The sequence below is a fragment of the Micromesistius poutassou genome (genome assembly GCF_964030765.1).
Source record: "Micromesistius poutassou genome assembly, chromosome: 14".
Lineage (NCBI taxonomy): Eukaryota > Metazoa > Chordata > Actinopteri > Gadiformes > Gadidae > Micromesistius > Micromesistius poutassou.
The window spans coordinates 9610505-9626365 of NC_140284.1; the positions used below are offsets into that span (position 1 = coordinate 9610505).

The 15861-nt window shown below is 46.0% G+C and overlaps 2 protein-coding genes across 5 annotated transcripts in view; one reads left to right on the forward strand and one right to left on the reverse strand.

Moving 5' to 3' along the window:
- The first annotated feature begins 1301 nt into the window (after positions 1–1301).
- Positions 1302–5500, forward strand: prkra (protein kinase, interferon-inducible double stranded RNA dependent activator). 2 transcript variants are annotated; one of them, XM_084478971.1, is made up of 8 exons: positions 1302–1485; positions 2145–2320; positions 2911–2995; positions 3087–3165; positions 3449–3566; positions 3678–3772; positions 4154–4316; positions 4649–5500. In XM_084478971.1, exons 1-8 carry the CDS (start codon positions 1430–1432, stop codon positions 4804–4806), a joined length of 930 nt encoding a protein of 309 aa, XP_084335097.1. In that variant the 5' UTR covers positions 1302–1429; the 3' UTR covers positions 4807–5500. The 2 variants fall into 2 exon arrangements, with proteins under 2 accessions (XP_084335097.1, XP_084335098.1); XM_084478972.1 differs by having other exon boundaries at positions 1406–1485; positions 2167–2320; positions 4649–5491.
- A 1627-nt stretch (positions 5501–7127) lies between these two features.
- Positions 7128–15861, reverse strand: part of osbpl6 (oxysterol binding protein-like 6) — a 37793-nt gene continuing 29059 nt past the window's right edge. For all 3 annotated transcript variants that reach the window (XM_084478969.1, XM_084478970.1, XM_084478968.1), the window contains 9 exons: positions 14222–14475; positions 13191–13328; positions 12320–12383; positions 11968–12046; positions 11326–11470; positions 10997–11141; positions 10608–10734; positions 9228–9350; positions 7128–8772 (listed from right to left, as the gene is read on the reverse strand). In XM_084478969.1, coding sequence (XP_084335095.1) covers positions 8661–8772; positions 9228–9350; positions 10608–10734; positions 10997–11141; positions 11326–11470; positions 11968–12046; positions 12320–12383; positions 13191–13328; positions 14222–14475 — 1187 coding nt within the window. In that variant the 3' untranslated portion in view covers positions 7128–8660. The remainder of the gene's footprint in view (positions 8773–9227; positions 9351–10607; positions 10735–10996; positions 11142–11325; positions 11471–11967; positions 12047–12319; positions 12384–13190; positions 13329–14221; positions 14476–15861) is intronic.

Here is a 15861-nt window from a genome sequence, read left to right on the forward strand (position 1 = left end):
AATAAATCCGAAGCCCTCGTGCTGATAGCATTTATCACCTCTCCGTCTCATTTCATCTGGTCAAGTAGCTAGACAGACTGATTTTTCCCAACACCACCCTCTCGAACGTGGCTAGGAAGTGTTCGATGTCATCCTCCTTCGATAGCGGGTGAAGCTTAGGAACCTTAAACCTCGTCTCTCTGGAGTCTCCCGTCGATGACAGCAGCTGGGGTGTGTTGGCTCTTGACGACTCACTGCCTTAAATGTCTCCCACCTGACCCTGGAGTAGCTGGAATTGGTGGTTCATCGCCTTCCAGCGCTGATCCTGGGACTGTACCACTTTCTCCCAACTGCTTTCCCTAACTTCTTGGGCCTGTAGCAGCGTCTTCATCATGCTTGCCAGCTCCGACACTACTACCGCTGGGCTTCCGGTTCTTGAGGCTCCCTCTCCCTCTGTTGGCCTGGTGCTGGTGGTATCCACCCATTCATCCTCCTGCTGGCTGGCTTGGCTTTCGTACATTTAGTACATTAAATAATTCCACGACACGCTGTTGTAGGGTGTAAGTGTAGCCTGTGTAACTGACCCGGAGCAGACGAAAACTTTCCCGTAAAGATAACACACGCTGACGCCATCAGCTAATTTCTAGTACATTCGGCAGCAAAGTCAGTGTGTTCGCACACATATTTAGATGCTTACAGGTCAAAAGGCGCAATGTAAAACATATTTTTAAGATATTAGCTCAATGAAAAACATATTTTAAAGATATTACTCGCCGGTTCGCAATGGTTTGTGGGAAGAGTAGTTCCTTCAATTATGTACAGTCTTCTATCTACTACATATGCCTTTTCTTCAGTTCAGGCCCAACTGTTTTTTGCCACACTACACTACCCATGATGCATAGAGGGTTTTATGCAAATCAGCCTTCAGCGCTAATGCTGTACTTCTGTAACACCCTTTATGTATTCAATATTTTATAGATAAATTATTATTAGACATGATTATCGTTAGGCCTCTTCGATTATTTCACCAAACAATCATGATTTTCATGTTACAATTGCAATAAATTCAAACATTATGACACATGCCACAATTATTAATACAAGTAGGCTATATAGCATTATATGTATACTATGTTGAAGAGGCGTTATGGCAATAAAAAGAGCTGCTCATCATGAGCATATATTGGGGTATTTATCGATTGTTAATACGGTGTTTGCATTGCCAATAGATGGCAGTAACACGTTTTCCATGCGTCTCCACGGAAGCAGATGAAGTGACCTCTTTCGTGAACCGGATTGTAATTGTGTGGAAATGTGTAAAATCTCCAGTTAAACAATCACAACGCTGTGAGCTTTACTATATGGTAAACCCGTATAGCAAATTATTGATAACGAGAGATATAGTATAAAGATATTTTCCAGCAGATCGTCCTCCAAACCAACTCTCAAGATGTCTGAAGACGGATCAGGTCAGACAGCAGTGAACAGAAACCCCATAAACACGAGGTTAGTGTGTGTTCAACCTCTGCTGTCTACTAATATAATATAATAATATATAATGTATGACGAACGTGTATGAAACCAAGGGCATGCCGGTAAATTGAGGACGACCGACGCTGTGCGTAAAGGCGCAACATTGGCGAGTTTATCTCCTTTAAAGATAATCAGACAAGACAAACATCATCTTATATTCCAATGGGACGCAACAGACTTCAAACCGAAAGGAGTTTGTTATGCGTTTTGAAATGCAAGCTATTAACCAAGCAGGTGGTCCTGCTGATTTGAGCCTCATTGAAATTGAGTTGATTTCTGTAGAACTCACACTATGCAAGACTGTGTTAAAGTTGCATGTACATCTATGTTTCCCCACGGCATGGCCATGATTTAACTCAAAAGACGACTGCAAACATGGGACCGTTGAGCAGCTCTATAGAACTGACTGTATACAATACTGCCTAGTTATAGTTGTGATTAATGGCCTGGACATTGTTTATAAAAAATAACAATAGGGTTGATCATATCAACATTTAACCTTTCCCTACCTATCCCCCTGTCCAAAAACGATGTGTGCAGTATATTCATGTTTACCACATGGGTTGTATTGTATCATGGATGAGTGAGCGATGTGTTTCTAGGTAACCGATTTATTTCATGGTATTTCATAGCATGAATGTTAATCAACCGCAGAGGCCCGTGCACTGCAAAACGCCGATACAAATCCTCCATGAGTATGGCATCAAGACCGGCAACCTCCCGGTGTACACCATGGAGAAGGCAGAGGGGGAGGCGCACCAGCCCAGCTTCATCTTCAACGTCAAGATAGAAGACGTGTGCTGCTCAGGTTGGTGGTACCTCAGCTCGGAACAATGCACCGTTTAGTTGGATCCTGATCCACCTGCAGTGAGTTCAGGTGCATGTCCTCCTGAAGAAGCAGCTAGAGCGGTTGGAACATGGGCGTCTTGCTCAATGACACCTGGGGATCGAACCCAGTACCTTTGGTCTGGGTGTGGAACACGCATCCCCGGCATACTGTGTATATATACTGTATATATATATAGATATAGATATCTTATACTCATAACCCCTAACCCTGTTTATTATCGGAATATATATGATCATATTAATAGTAAAACACATACAGATACTTTTACATGCATGTTACTGGTGAAATGGTACTTGGTATCGTGTACTAGCATCCTATCCTACCTATCTTTTTTGTATACGGGGAATGGGTTAACCTTACGATTGTTAGTGCTTGGCACTTGGTACTGTGAACATCATTACTGTACCTACAGCTATATATTATTGTTTTTCTTTCTTCTGACAAATGTACTTGTATAAGTTGCTTTGGATAAAAGCGTCTGCTAAGTGCCCTAAATGTCAATCTCTAAAAGCGTACATGCATGTTAAACATCCTCTCTTGTGTCCCAGGTCACGGGTCTAGTAAGAAAGCGGCCAAACACAGGGCAGCAGAGGGGGCTCTGAGCCTGCTGCAGATTAACATGGGTTCCACTGCGTAAGTCGCCTCCTTGATCTGCCAATGAGAGGGAGTGTCTCCCTGTAAACAGTCACTGATGCCGTCATCCCCCCCCCCCCCCCCCCCCCAGGTGCCCTGCCATCAAACAAGAAAGCAACGGTGTTGCAGCAGAGCCCAGCGAACACCCCAACTCAGTCGGCATACTGCAGGTCAGCATGTGTAGAAGGAGAATATAAAAGATAATCCAAATTCAGGACATTTCCAACGTTTAACCTAGCCCTGGGGAACAAAGTAGTGTAATTCAAGTCTTGAGTTTGTTAACATCTTTTTTTTGTCGTTTATATTTTGGTGGGTCATTCTCTGACTGTGGAAACTGTTCCATGGTAGAACGTTTTGGGAGTTTAAAAACATGCACGTCAGTTTTAGCTAAACACAGGGGCGACCAAGCCAGCAATGTCTTTCATGTGATGTCTGTGGGTCTGACCTCACCAGGAGCTGGCTCTGCAGCGGGGCTGGCGTCTCCCCGAGTACACAGTTCTCATGGAGGCTGGCCCTCCCCATCGGAGAGAGTTCACGGTGACCTGCCGCATGGAGTCCCTCTCTGAGACCGGTGGGCTCACCTTGCCCAAGACGCATAATGTTCCACAAAATGTTTGCACTAGTCTCCCGTATGAGCCACCTGACTGAACTCCTCCTCTGGGTGTCCATGTCTTCTCCACAGCTGCGGGGAACTCGAAAAAGGCCGGAAAGCGAGCAGCGGCGAATAAGATGATCGCGAAGCTCCAGAGTCTGTCGGGCTGTGGAGAAATCACATGGGTACGTTTGGCACCGGCTGGCACCTGGTTTGTTGTGTCCCCTGGCCTTTCTGCTGGGTGTACGGCTGAGGGGTTCTGTGTTGCTCTGTTTTTGATGAAGAACACCTTTTCTACTATTTATCGTTCAAGATTTTACATAGTGCAGGGAAATCTTTTTTCTTTCAAGCATACAAGCATACCAAATTTCCATGAAGAATATCATGTGAAATTATTGAATATGTGTTAAAGGATATGAATTAACTGTTATTACTTTTAGTTACTGTTTAAATATTTAGACAGACACTGGTATTCATCCAGCAGCAGATGGCTGCAGACAATGGGGAGTGAACCCAGAACGACTCAGCCCCTACAAATGTGTTTGTCCCAAACGTTTTTGTATCAGGCCCCTAAACCCAGCATCCGCCTGGAGGAACTGCGGACCTCCACGGCGGAGAAGCTCTCTCTGCTGCGCAGAAGCCCCCTGAGCATCCCCAACACAGACTACATCCAGATGATGTCCGAGCTCGCCACGGAGCAGAGCTTCGAGGTCGCCTACTTCAACATCGGTACGACCAAACCCGGTGCCTTTCGAGCACTCTGTTATGTGCTCTGTTGGTGGCTCTGTGCTCTGTTATGTCTTCTGTTATGTGCTCTGTTGGTGGCTCTGTGCTCTGTTATGTGCACTGTTGGTTGGTCTGTCATGTTCTATGTTATGTGCTCTGTGCTCTGTTATGTGCACTGTTGGTTGCTCTGTCATGTTCTCTGTTATGTTTTCTGTTATGTGCTCTGTGCTTTCCCTGTGTGTTTGACTCCACCGTCCATGTGTGAATGAAGGGTTGTAAGTCGCTTTGGATAAAATCGTCAGCAAAATCCCCTAAATGTAAGTGTGTATTTGCAGACGAGCTGACGGTGAACGGGCAGTACCAGTGCTTGGTGGAGCTGTCCACCACGCCCGTGACCGTGTGCCACGGGACCGGCATCAGCTGCGGGAATGCCCAGAACGACGCCGCGCACAGTGCTCTGCAGTACGTCAAGATCATGGCGTCAGCCAACTGAAGGCGGCGACATCATTGTCACTTGTTTTTTTTTATGTATCTCCGAGGAGAGAGGTGTGTATATATTCCATGGACACATTGAGCCTTTTTTGTCGGGTTTCTCATTTGTATTTATTTTTTGTTTAAATCCATTGACATCAGTTATGTTTATCAAGCATTCACGTTGGTAAGCTTCGTGTGTCGCCCTGTCGAGTGATGCATTGTGTTACACGTCTTGGTTTTTAAAACCCTTGTGAGAGCGGCAGCTTTAGCCCCAGAGTGTAGGCTACTCAATCAAACAAGCACTTCTTGATGAATGATGAGATTTACTAGGATTAATATATCTATATGTTAAGCGAGCTAATCGATGGAAATAGTAAATGCTATTCTTTGTTGTTTAAGAGTAATGGAAAGGCCTTTTATTTGAGTTTATTTTCTACCCAATTAATTTGATCATGTGTAACTAACGAATAGCCACTTGGTTAGGACAAGTCTGTGTTTAGAAATGTTTAGTGACCGACCTGAGAGGAACTGGTCTTGGTAGCTACAAATGCCCTTCTCCCCTTAAAAAAAATGTGATTGAAAAGTATTTTGACAGTACTGTTCAACATAATTTCTGTGTTTTTCCAGCCTTTTTACCAAAACGTTCATCTGTACTTTGAAAGTATGAAAAAACAATTGTGACATTTGTTTCCATTTTGTGTGTCTCATTCTATTATTTAGGCCGTTTGCTTCTTTGTATTTAAAGAATATGTAGGAGATATCCAATATATTACCTTAGACAGTCTCCAACACATAAGCCAGGTGAAAATCATGCTCGGAGCCGGAGGAAATGTGAGACAGACGATCCATTAACATTTTCCCTGATACGGAAAAACCTATTTTCTTTCAGTATTAAGCCAGCGAAGTACAGCACATACTACTCCGAGTCCCAAGTTTTGAAGTTTTATTAAAACAAGCACTATGTAGCAGCAGTTTACCTTGTTCATGGAGAGATATGTACTTCTTAAAATTGCACTTCAGAAGGTACCCATTTGAGAATGGATTCTGAGAACCTCGATGACGGCGCCTCGCGATAGGCCCACGCGTCTGTCCGTCAGACTAGAGACCCAATCAGGGAAAGGAAACCTTTTGTAAGGCGTTTGCAACATTCATTGGCAGGCGGTTCAACATGCAGGGAGGAGAACGGGGGGAATCTTCTGAGAGGGGTCATTAGGTCATGGCCTGGCCTACAGTGATCAAGAGCTTCAGGACGTTTTTTTTTTTCTAAGGAACAAAGTTCAGAGGTTCTACGACACCACACACTAAGCAATACAATTTCTTCCCGGAAAAAAATAATTGGAATAACCCATCACGTTTCAAAAACATTTACTTTGTCTGTTAGGCCTTTTTTAATTATTTTTTTTTAATATCACCCCTGTGTGTTAATGTATTGTAATTGCAGTTATCGACAATAAGCGCATCAGTTACTTGTGGGGCAAACTGAATGAGGAACATCTTTAATACGCAAGCATATTACAGTCAAATAAACAATTCTTTGCCATCTTAAGCGAGACATCCAGTGTCAGATTTTCTTCTTCTTTTGTATGTACTTTTACAGACTTCGGTGCCATTACATTCTGTCCACAGCTAGTCCTTGTATTTTTTTTCCCAGTTAATTATCCCCGGAGGAGGAGTTTTACGCATGTTGTGCAGGGCTGGAGCGCTAAGGGCATGTCTTCTTAGCATGGGCTTGGGGCGGGGGAGGGCTTTCTGGTCAGTAGTGTGTACGTGAGGCATTGATAAAAATGCGTTAAGGCACAGCAAGTGGAATCGATGCTGACGAGTCGTAGGAGCATTAAGCAAGTGACCAGGAGAGACTACAGATATACCGTGAACAGCAAGTGTACCCGCAGAACATGGACGCTGCAGAAGCTGTGTTACGTTTTTGGTTTTGTCGTCGACACAGTGCAAGTGTGAACTGTGCGCAGCGTTGATTTTATGCGTTATATAGTTTTCAAATTCTACATATTTATTTTACAGGTTTTGATCGCAGTATATACTGTATGACCCTTTTTGTAGGTTGGATTAAAGGAAATCACAATTGTTCTCATGTTTTCATCCAAATGCACAATGATTACATTAGTGTATCCAGTCCTGGCCTGGGGATTGATCTGGAGTGCGTGATGAAAACATACGACGACACTGACGTAAAATATTAACTCTGATATGCTTTGCAATTGATCTAGAAACCTAGAAAAAATAGGTTAGTGCTTTGCAGAGGCCCATGGTCATAGCAGTACATTCTCTGTAGGTTTGCGTTTATATATATATATATATATATATATATATATATATATATATATATGTGTATATATACACATACATACACACATATAGACCTATATATTTATATCTCCTAAAGGTCTTTGGCTTCAGTGTACAATATTTGGGAAACTGAATATGTTTGAATGACACACAGTTGTCGTTCAATAACTAAGATGGGGGGGGGGGCAGATATCTACTCTATATCCCTTTTTGAAGTGGCGGGAAAAGCTATAGTAGCTGTTGATGTCATCAACAGTGATGATGACCAGCGGAGTGCGTTGGCTGGGGAACCCACACGCATCATTTGTCTTCCAACTCTAGCTACGCTTTGTTTACCTTTGTGCATCTCTATGTGTCACTGAATGCTTCGTTATTGTTGTTTTGTTTGTTCTATGTATAGTAAAACGTACAAGACGAAATGGAACTGGACAGCTGTAGGTGTGTGTGTGTGTGATATAGATGATCTATCTACACATGCTTTGGAAAGGGGGTTTTGTTTGTGTGTTGAAACATAACTGTGAGGATATCTAGGTTTAAACCACCAGTGTGAGGAGTGATATGTCTATATATTATATAATCTTTTTTCCTATTGACACAACACTTCTAGAATGAAGACACAACGTATGCCGAGAAAGTCTTCTACATGGACAGTCAAAGCCCTTCTCAGAATTACCATTGGTTATGGGTGCCTTCTAAAATGACATTAAATATGTCCATCAATTCCCGACACGTCCTCAAACTGATCTCTGCCCAAGAGAGCGTACTGCTATGGTACAGATCAACAATAGTAAAATGGCAAAAATTAAATTAACAAACCAATGGTTAAATAAACAAATTATTACCACTATACCCTTTTTTAGTAAATCTATGAGTCCAGTATATATTACAAAAATACCTCTTTTTCTACAACAAATTACTTTGATATGGTATAATATGTATAGTATGGCGGTAAGTGCCAACAAAAGCTGCACTCTAAACATGCATGATACATACATTAGGTAATCAAAGGTCAAATCATCATCTAAACGAAAACGCTTCTCAGAAAGGAAAAAAGCTTTTCACTTTAAAAGTGTGTGTGAGTTGAGCTGTGCGTGCAAGTGTGTGTGTGTGTGTGTGTGTGTGTGTGTGTGTGTGCGTGTGTGTGACGGGTGACTTCTTAAGGCAAAGACTCAAAAGTTAAAACTGCTCCGGACACGGTCTGCACCACCAACGCTCCGTCGCCATGGAAACCCCAGCATCTTACACACACAATGGGGGAGGTGGGGGGGCGGGGGGGGGGCCTGGCAGCGGACGCTTTGGATGGATGACCAGGATGACCTCGCCACTAAACCCGCCCTCCGCCTCCCTCTCTGGGGTCGGGAGAGGGAGGCGGTCGCCGGGCAACGAGACGAGGTCCGGGGGGCTCGCGGTCCCGTCCTTCCATGCACGTCTGAGTTCTGTCACGCAAAGCGGTGATCACTGTGACGGATTGTGCATAGATAGCAGGCCTCGCTGATCCTCTCCTGCAGTGCCGACGCACGCCGGTGCCCGTGCTACCACGGGGGGGCCTCGACACCACGGGGCCCTGTGCTACCACAGGGCTAAGGTATACTCCATGTTGATGAAGCCAGGGTTCTTGCGCAAGTCCCAGTAGGTGTTGTTAGAGACCCACCTCTCTCTCTGGTTGGCGTCCACCACTTTCCTGGGAAGAGAGAGACCAACAGAGTGTTAGACTAGAGACACAGACAGCTGTGTTAGACTAGAGACACAGACAGCTGTGTTAGACTAGAGACACAGACAGCAGAGTGGTAGACTAGAGACACAGACAGCAGAGTGGTAGACTAGAGACACAGACAGCAGAGTGGTAGACTAGAGACACAGACAGCTGTGTTAGACCAGAGACACAGACAGCTGTGTTAGTGTGTGTGTGTGTGTGTGTGTGTGTGTGTGTGTGTTGAGATGTGTTTGTGTGTGTGTGTGTGTGTGTGTGTGTGTGTGTGTGTGTGTGTGTGTGTGTGTGTGCGTGTGCGTGTGTATGTGTTGAGCTGTGTTTGTGTATATGTGTTGAGCTGTGTGTGTGTGTGTGTGTGTGTGTGTGTGTGTGTGTGTGTGTGTGTGTGTGTGTGTGTGTGTGTGTGTGTGTGTGTGTCGTCCCACCTGAAGAAGCGGGGCTGGGGTCTGATGTTGTTGTCCTCGTTCCACTTCCTGCGGACGCGCTGCAGGTCTTCGATGCGCTGCTTCTCCGACGACGCCATCTCCAGGTTCCCCTCCTCCAGGTGCCTTCCCAGTGGAACCACAAACAAGGAACGTCACATCGCGACCGCAGCGGCGTGGAACGGGCTCCGGGACCACAGAAGACCCGAGCCAAGAGGACTGTGGAGTGTGTGTGGTGGATGGCTGGGTTGGAGCAGCCTCACCGGGGCCCCTGTCAGGCTGGTTGGACTCTGGGGCCGGGTGAGGCGGCTGAGACCAGCCGTCCACCACACACACTCCACCATGACTAGGGATGGGGATTGTTAATATTTATTGATATCAATACCTTTATCGATACTCAATAAAGACGACGCGACAATATGTTTTTAACAGAACTGGTATTGCTTTTATTGCTTAACAAGTGAGCATAACAAAAACGTTTCTAGCCTTCATGTTTTTAGTGATTAGGAAAATATTTAGGAAATAAATAATAGTATTTTAAATTAAATGTCATTTTTAATAAATATTGGCATCAGTAGTTTAATTATATATTCTAAAATGATTAGAGAACTATACAACTGTATTACTCATGTTTCTCGCCAAAAACTAAATTTCTCTTTTCTTTACGTTACACTTGAACGCATCATGATAACCTAATGGTCGTTTTACTGAGCCAACCTGAACACATCATCACGCAGCACGTCTGAAACTTTATTTACTTTTCAAGCTAACTAGCTTGTATGCTACCGATTACAACAAGGATTTGGATTGGATTACAATTTTTTTATTATTAGATTGATTAGATTTAAGTGCCGTGACGCGACTCGAGGGACACACAATTACGTAACAGGACCTACGGCAGAAAAAAAAACGACGAGACTCGATAGTGGTATCGATAAGCCCAAACGTTATTGATTTTCGGGTTTTGAAAAAAGTGGAACCGGGTCCTTGATAGAACCGGGTTTCGATCCCCATCCCTAACCATGACCCATTGTCGCCTTTTCCTATCGTCGATTGAGAGTGTTGATCTTCACGCCTCGTGTTTTTCTCCCGGGTTCGAGTCCCGTGGCGGAGACCGCAGGGGGGTGACGGTCAAAGCACCAGAGCAAGCCTGGCAACCATCGGCTACACGTACATCAACTAGCATGGGATATGTGTGATCTAAAAACTATGGATAGCAGCTACAGATAACGGCATATTCATATTCGCAGGGATATTAAGTATTTAAACAAATCAAATCACTCTCTTAGAAGGAGGGCAACAACACTAATCCTGTGTCTTAACATACATACATTTTGGATGTCGGGCAATTTCTACTCCCAAGGAGAGCAGTGGGTGGCGTACCTTTGATCAGGTCGGAATCTGGCGTCTGTGGGCGGCAGGGCATCTTTTAACTCTGGACAGAGCTCATTGAGCTCAATAGCGAACCTGGTGAAGCCATAGTACAGCTCGTAGTCTGTGGGCATGGAACCTGGCGAAGGAGCAAGACAAAGGTCTGGTAAATTATTCATATCAACATCAACGCTATTGTATTGTATTTTATTGTATTGTAAATGACTGTAAAATAGTTATTTACCTACCAGGTCATCAGCAAGAAATACATGTTTTTAAGTACACCATGTTACCTTGGCATGTACGTGTGCCCTCTAGTGGTCAGTCATATATTAAGGCAGCTTAATGAACAAAGATCCAGTCAATGCTAAAACTACTGTGAGGTAAGAGCAGACGCTCACCTGGCCTCCAGACACATTTGGCAGAGGGTGGAACACCACAGTAGAGGCCCTCGTGCCACTTGCCAAACAGCCGATGGACGACTTTCCCTTCCTGGTCCATCACAAAGCCTTGCACCTCGTTCACGTTAGAACTCCAGTAGTTTCCCTAGAAGAGACGCGTAGCGTTAGCTACAGGAACCTCAGTCATCAGGACCATGTGTTCATGTCACCTGGCCTTGAGGGTAGCCTGCGTCCGCTTTGAGAGGAGATTATATTTCCTACATCGACTCGTATCTAAAACACACATTCTGCTTTGGTTACCGGGGGCTGATTGTTGATGCGTGATGTACCTTGACAAAGGTGAGTTTACACAGGCAAGCGCTGCTCTTGGTGTTCCTGATGGTGATCTCGCCATAGTGCTCGATCCAGCGTCTGCCGCTCAGGATGTTGTGTACGCAGGTGGTGACCTTGTTCCACTCATAGTGGTCCCCAAACCTGGAGCACGGACCAACTGTCGGTTAGCCTTCATGCTAATCATGCCACAGGCAGAGGTACTATGGCTAGCTTGGTACTGAGGAGGTCCTTACAGCGATGTTGGTTTGTGCCAACGATGATATATTTATACATCACAGTATAACAGTTATATTCTACTGCATTATTATGAGTTATTGGGATTTGAGAAAAGGCAGCTAAACATAGCAATTCAAGTTACTATTCAAGTACTAACGACAAGGTGGACCTTCCGGTCTTAAAATCACACACGTCCAACACAATGAGAAGAGTCACCAAAGACAGCAGGCATAGGCAAAGGACATATGGACACAATAGCAAAATATCATTGTTGGCAATATCTAAACTGGACTCATTGAGGTTGCGGGAGCTGTTCTCCCCTGCGGACATGGAGACAAAACTGTTACTGGACGCTATAATACATCAACCCAGAGCAGAGGGCAACACTCAGCAAAGGGCAGGAGGAAATGTAAACATGTCACCTTGGCAGCATGACGTTCACCGTCCCGATCGGGAGAATCTCCATCGACTTCCCCCAGAATTTGTTTTTCCATCTCACGTCTGACGAACACAGAAAGGAAATCAATTCAAACCACAAAAGCTAATTGGATTGGATTAATCAGCATAGCTGTTACACATGATCACAACATTCACGGCTGCGAACAAATAATTTTTTCCCGTCACGGCACCAACAGCTGCCTCATTAACAAGATGAACATTAATATTTGATTTCCCAGAGATCTCAGCGACAAGCTAATAAACCATCAAATTCTATCGGCATAAACAGTTTCTCCCCAAACCCTCATTAGAGTACCCGTTGGCTAATGACGCTACCTTGCCAGAAGGTGAAGTTCTTGGATTCGCAGTGGCAAGCCGAGATGGGGGGGTGATGGCTCACCTGAGAAAAGACAGGATCACATAACCAGCGTCTGACATCTGCTGTTACCACACACGCTGTTCCCCGGTAACCCGGTCGCGGCCGGTTAGCCTCTCACGCATAATTCATGCTGCAGTTGAGCTCTCTTAGGGCCTCCGGACATGGGTACCCTAATCCCCTGCTCCCATGACCCGAGTGAGGGCAAAGACTACTGCGGTACGGACCGAGAACAGAGACCTCGAGAGCACCACTCACCGATCGTGAACACAGACGCTCACTTTCCGCACGCTGAGCACTAGTTCATGTTATGATAGTTGTTCTGATACCGATACCACCATCGGAAGTTCCTCCAATACTGCCTGAACTGCAGTATCGGGTATTGGCGAGTACGCAAGTCTATGTGCCGATCCGAAACCAACTATGTGCGTTGTTATGCTGCTTTCATTAATGGTCGGAGTCAGCACAGCTGATCGGCACACAAGTCGGCACAGCTGAACCTAACTGTCAATAACTGAGTGTGTGAGATGAGTTAGTGGCAAATTAAGAAGAATAGACACAGGGTTAGTTATCTCTCTATTTTGCCACAGAGACCAGAACATCTAAACTGGACTCGTTCTATCGTGGGGAAATCGAGAGCACACTGTGAGCTCTGATCACCATCAGATAGGAGGGAGGTTACTCTCTTCACCTGTTAATCTGCCCCACATCCCCACAATTAGCCTTGCATGCATCTCTCAGAGCAAAGCCAGGTGACTGCGCGCTGGGAATCTAATTAAACCTGCCAGTCTCCCTAATTAAGACGCTAAGACGATCTGTTAACACACATACTTGTTCAGAGAAAAAACAGAAGCCCTTGTCCTCCCGGATACATTCGTAGGACTCTCCGAGTAAGGGGTTAAATGGCTTGCTTCCTGCGCGGTAGTAGGTGGACGAGTAGCCTGAGATGGCGAAGGCTGCGACGATGACCTGAGAGAGAGAGAGAGAGAGAGAGAGAGAGAGAGAGAGAGAGAGAGAGAGAAAGAGAAAGACAGAGACAGAGAGAGACAGAGGGAGAGAGAGACAGACAGAAAAATAAAGAAAAAAAGAGAAAGAGAGAAAGGAGGAGAGGAAGACAGGGAGAGAGAAAGGGAGGGAAAGAGAAATTAATATATGAGTCAACCAAAGTGAGCCCGGATTACCCAGCTTATAACAATAGGCTTAGTGCAGATGAGCCAAACGGTGTGTACAGTCGGCCATGGATGTACACGAGGGGCCGTCCTGACAAGTGCCTGATATAAATAGCGCAGAGGGACCCTTGGTGGGCAGATGCATCATGGGAGCTACGTGGGGTTCACAGCTGTGACTCTGCCATGAGACGGCCCGCTGCAGGGCAACGACCGGCGCCACACAGACAACACATGTTCGGGTTTCACATCCGCGGGGAGTCACGATGTCCAACATGGGTCAGCTAGGTCCCATTCTGGAGCCTCTTGTCACCTGACCCCCCCCCCCCCCCGGCCATCCAATATCACAGTTCCAGTTCCGTCTTGGAAGGAGTCAAGACCCGGGCTGGGCTTTGTGTAAAACCAACAGGAGGGACAGACCTGACCTGTGGGCAACGCACGCTCGCTGGGATGGAGAGAGAGTCACCGGTGCGCTCAATAGAACAGCTCCAGCTTCTTCAAAGGTCCAACAAGGGTCCTCATATTAAAAGGTGTTGGGTTCCCTGTTCTCTTTAGGCCCTCACCAATGCGTCCGAAGGGGTCCTACTCTTATGAGACACATTTAAAGGTCTACCTGGCCCTTCTAAGGCCCACCATGCGTTCAAAGGGGTCCTCATATCGAAACGTTTGGGGGTTCCCTGACACTTTGAGGCTCACCATGCGCTCGAAGGGGTCCTCCGTCTCGGCCGCCTTGTCCAGCAGCTCGCTGTACTCCAGCTCCTCACACATGTGCTGCAGCGTGTTGAGCGGCTCGTTGAGCTCCACGGGCATGGACACCTTGGACAGGTCCTTGCCGATGTTGTTGCGCAGGATGTTCCACAGGTTGATGTTGCTGGTGTCCGGGGACGGCGCCGGCAGGCAGATGCGCCGGCCGTTGCGGAACGCGCTGGCCACGAAGTCGCCGTTGGCCACTGGAGAGAGGCGGAGATGGGAGGACGGTGGTTAGGGAGGGTGGAAGGATAATAATAATACATTTATATAGCGCTTTCTCAGTGCTCAAGGTTACAGAGTAAACACACCAAAAAATCTTTTAATAATGATGTATATTAGTAAAAAAAGAGAAGGGAGAGAAGGGAAGGAGGTTATGTGTGTGAAAGCAATCTTAAAAAGGTGGGTTTTAAGGGGCTTGTTTAAATGAAGTGTGTTAGGCTAACGACGTTTCCCTGACTGGAATACGAAGAGCAAGCGGCCAAGCGCTTACTTCTCCATTCCATCTCGCACTTGCGGTTTTAATAATATCCGAACATCGCTATTGCAGGATAAATCAAACAACCTTTCTACAATATCTCCATCTCCCTGGGAATCCCAGATGATGTCTAACCTCATGTCCCGGTCTTAATATGATAATAAACATCCACTCTGTCCGGGATGAAACCCAACTGCTTCCTCAGGGACCCTCCTTTAATAAAGACTTCCAGAAGATGGCTTTAAAACTTTAAATGGACATTACTTCTCCTTTACAGCTGGCTAACTTGATCGCTACATCGTGGTTGAAACAATAGAATGCAAGACACTCATTGATAGCCTTCATTGTACCTTTTGTATTCTGATATACTTGCATGGATATCTCTCTTTTTTGCAACCTCCTTAAAGCCGCTGTAGGTACGATATCAGCGTTGTAAAGAGAGAGAGCAGAAGACAGCGGGAGAGAGAGCACGATTTAGATCAAGATTGAACAACCCAAAAACGGCCACTCCCGCAGGTGTTCACACACCTGAAAATCACAGGCAAGACGGCAGGAGATGCCCTGATTGGTCAGAAATTAACCAGGAGTGGGAGTGGACTAAAATCTAAATTGTCTCATACAAAGACAGCCGCAGTACACTTGAAACAGAAAATCTCACAGAGCATTTCCCTTCCAAAGAGCTGACAGATGTCTTATGTCTTATCCTGAAGTACTACAACAATCAAACCACTGTTCTCCACCGAGATGAGATGGTGCCATGTCGACCCCCACGCTGACCTTGACTGAGATGTGAAAAGACAGAGTCGATGTTGATGTCCAGAGCAGACACAGTCAGGACAGGAGGGGGGGGGGGAGGGGGTGGGAGGATCTGGGAGTCGTGAGGTGAGAGTCTGGGGGGAGGAGGTGGGGAGAGTCGTGAGGTGAGAGTCTGGGTCGAGGGGGGGGGGGGGGAGTCGTGAGGTAAGAGTCTGGGTCGAGAAGGTGGGGAGAGTCGTGAGGTGAGAGTCTAGGGGGGAGGAGGAGGGGGGGGGGGGGGGGGAGTTGTGAGGTGAGATTCTGGGGGGAGGAGGGGGGGGGGGAGTCATGAGAGTCTGGGGGGAGGAAGGGATCC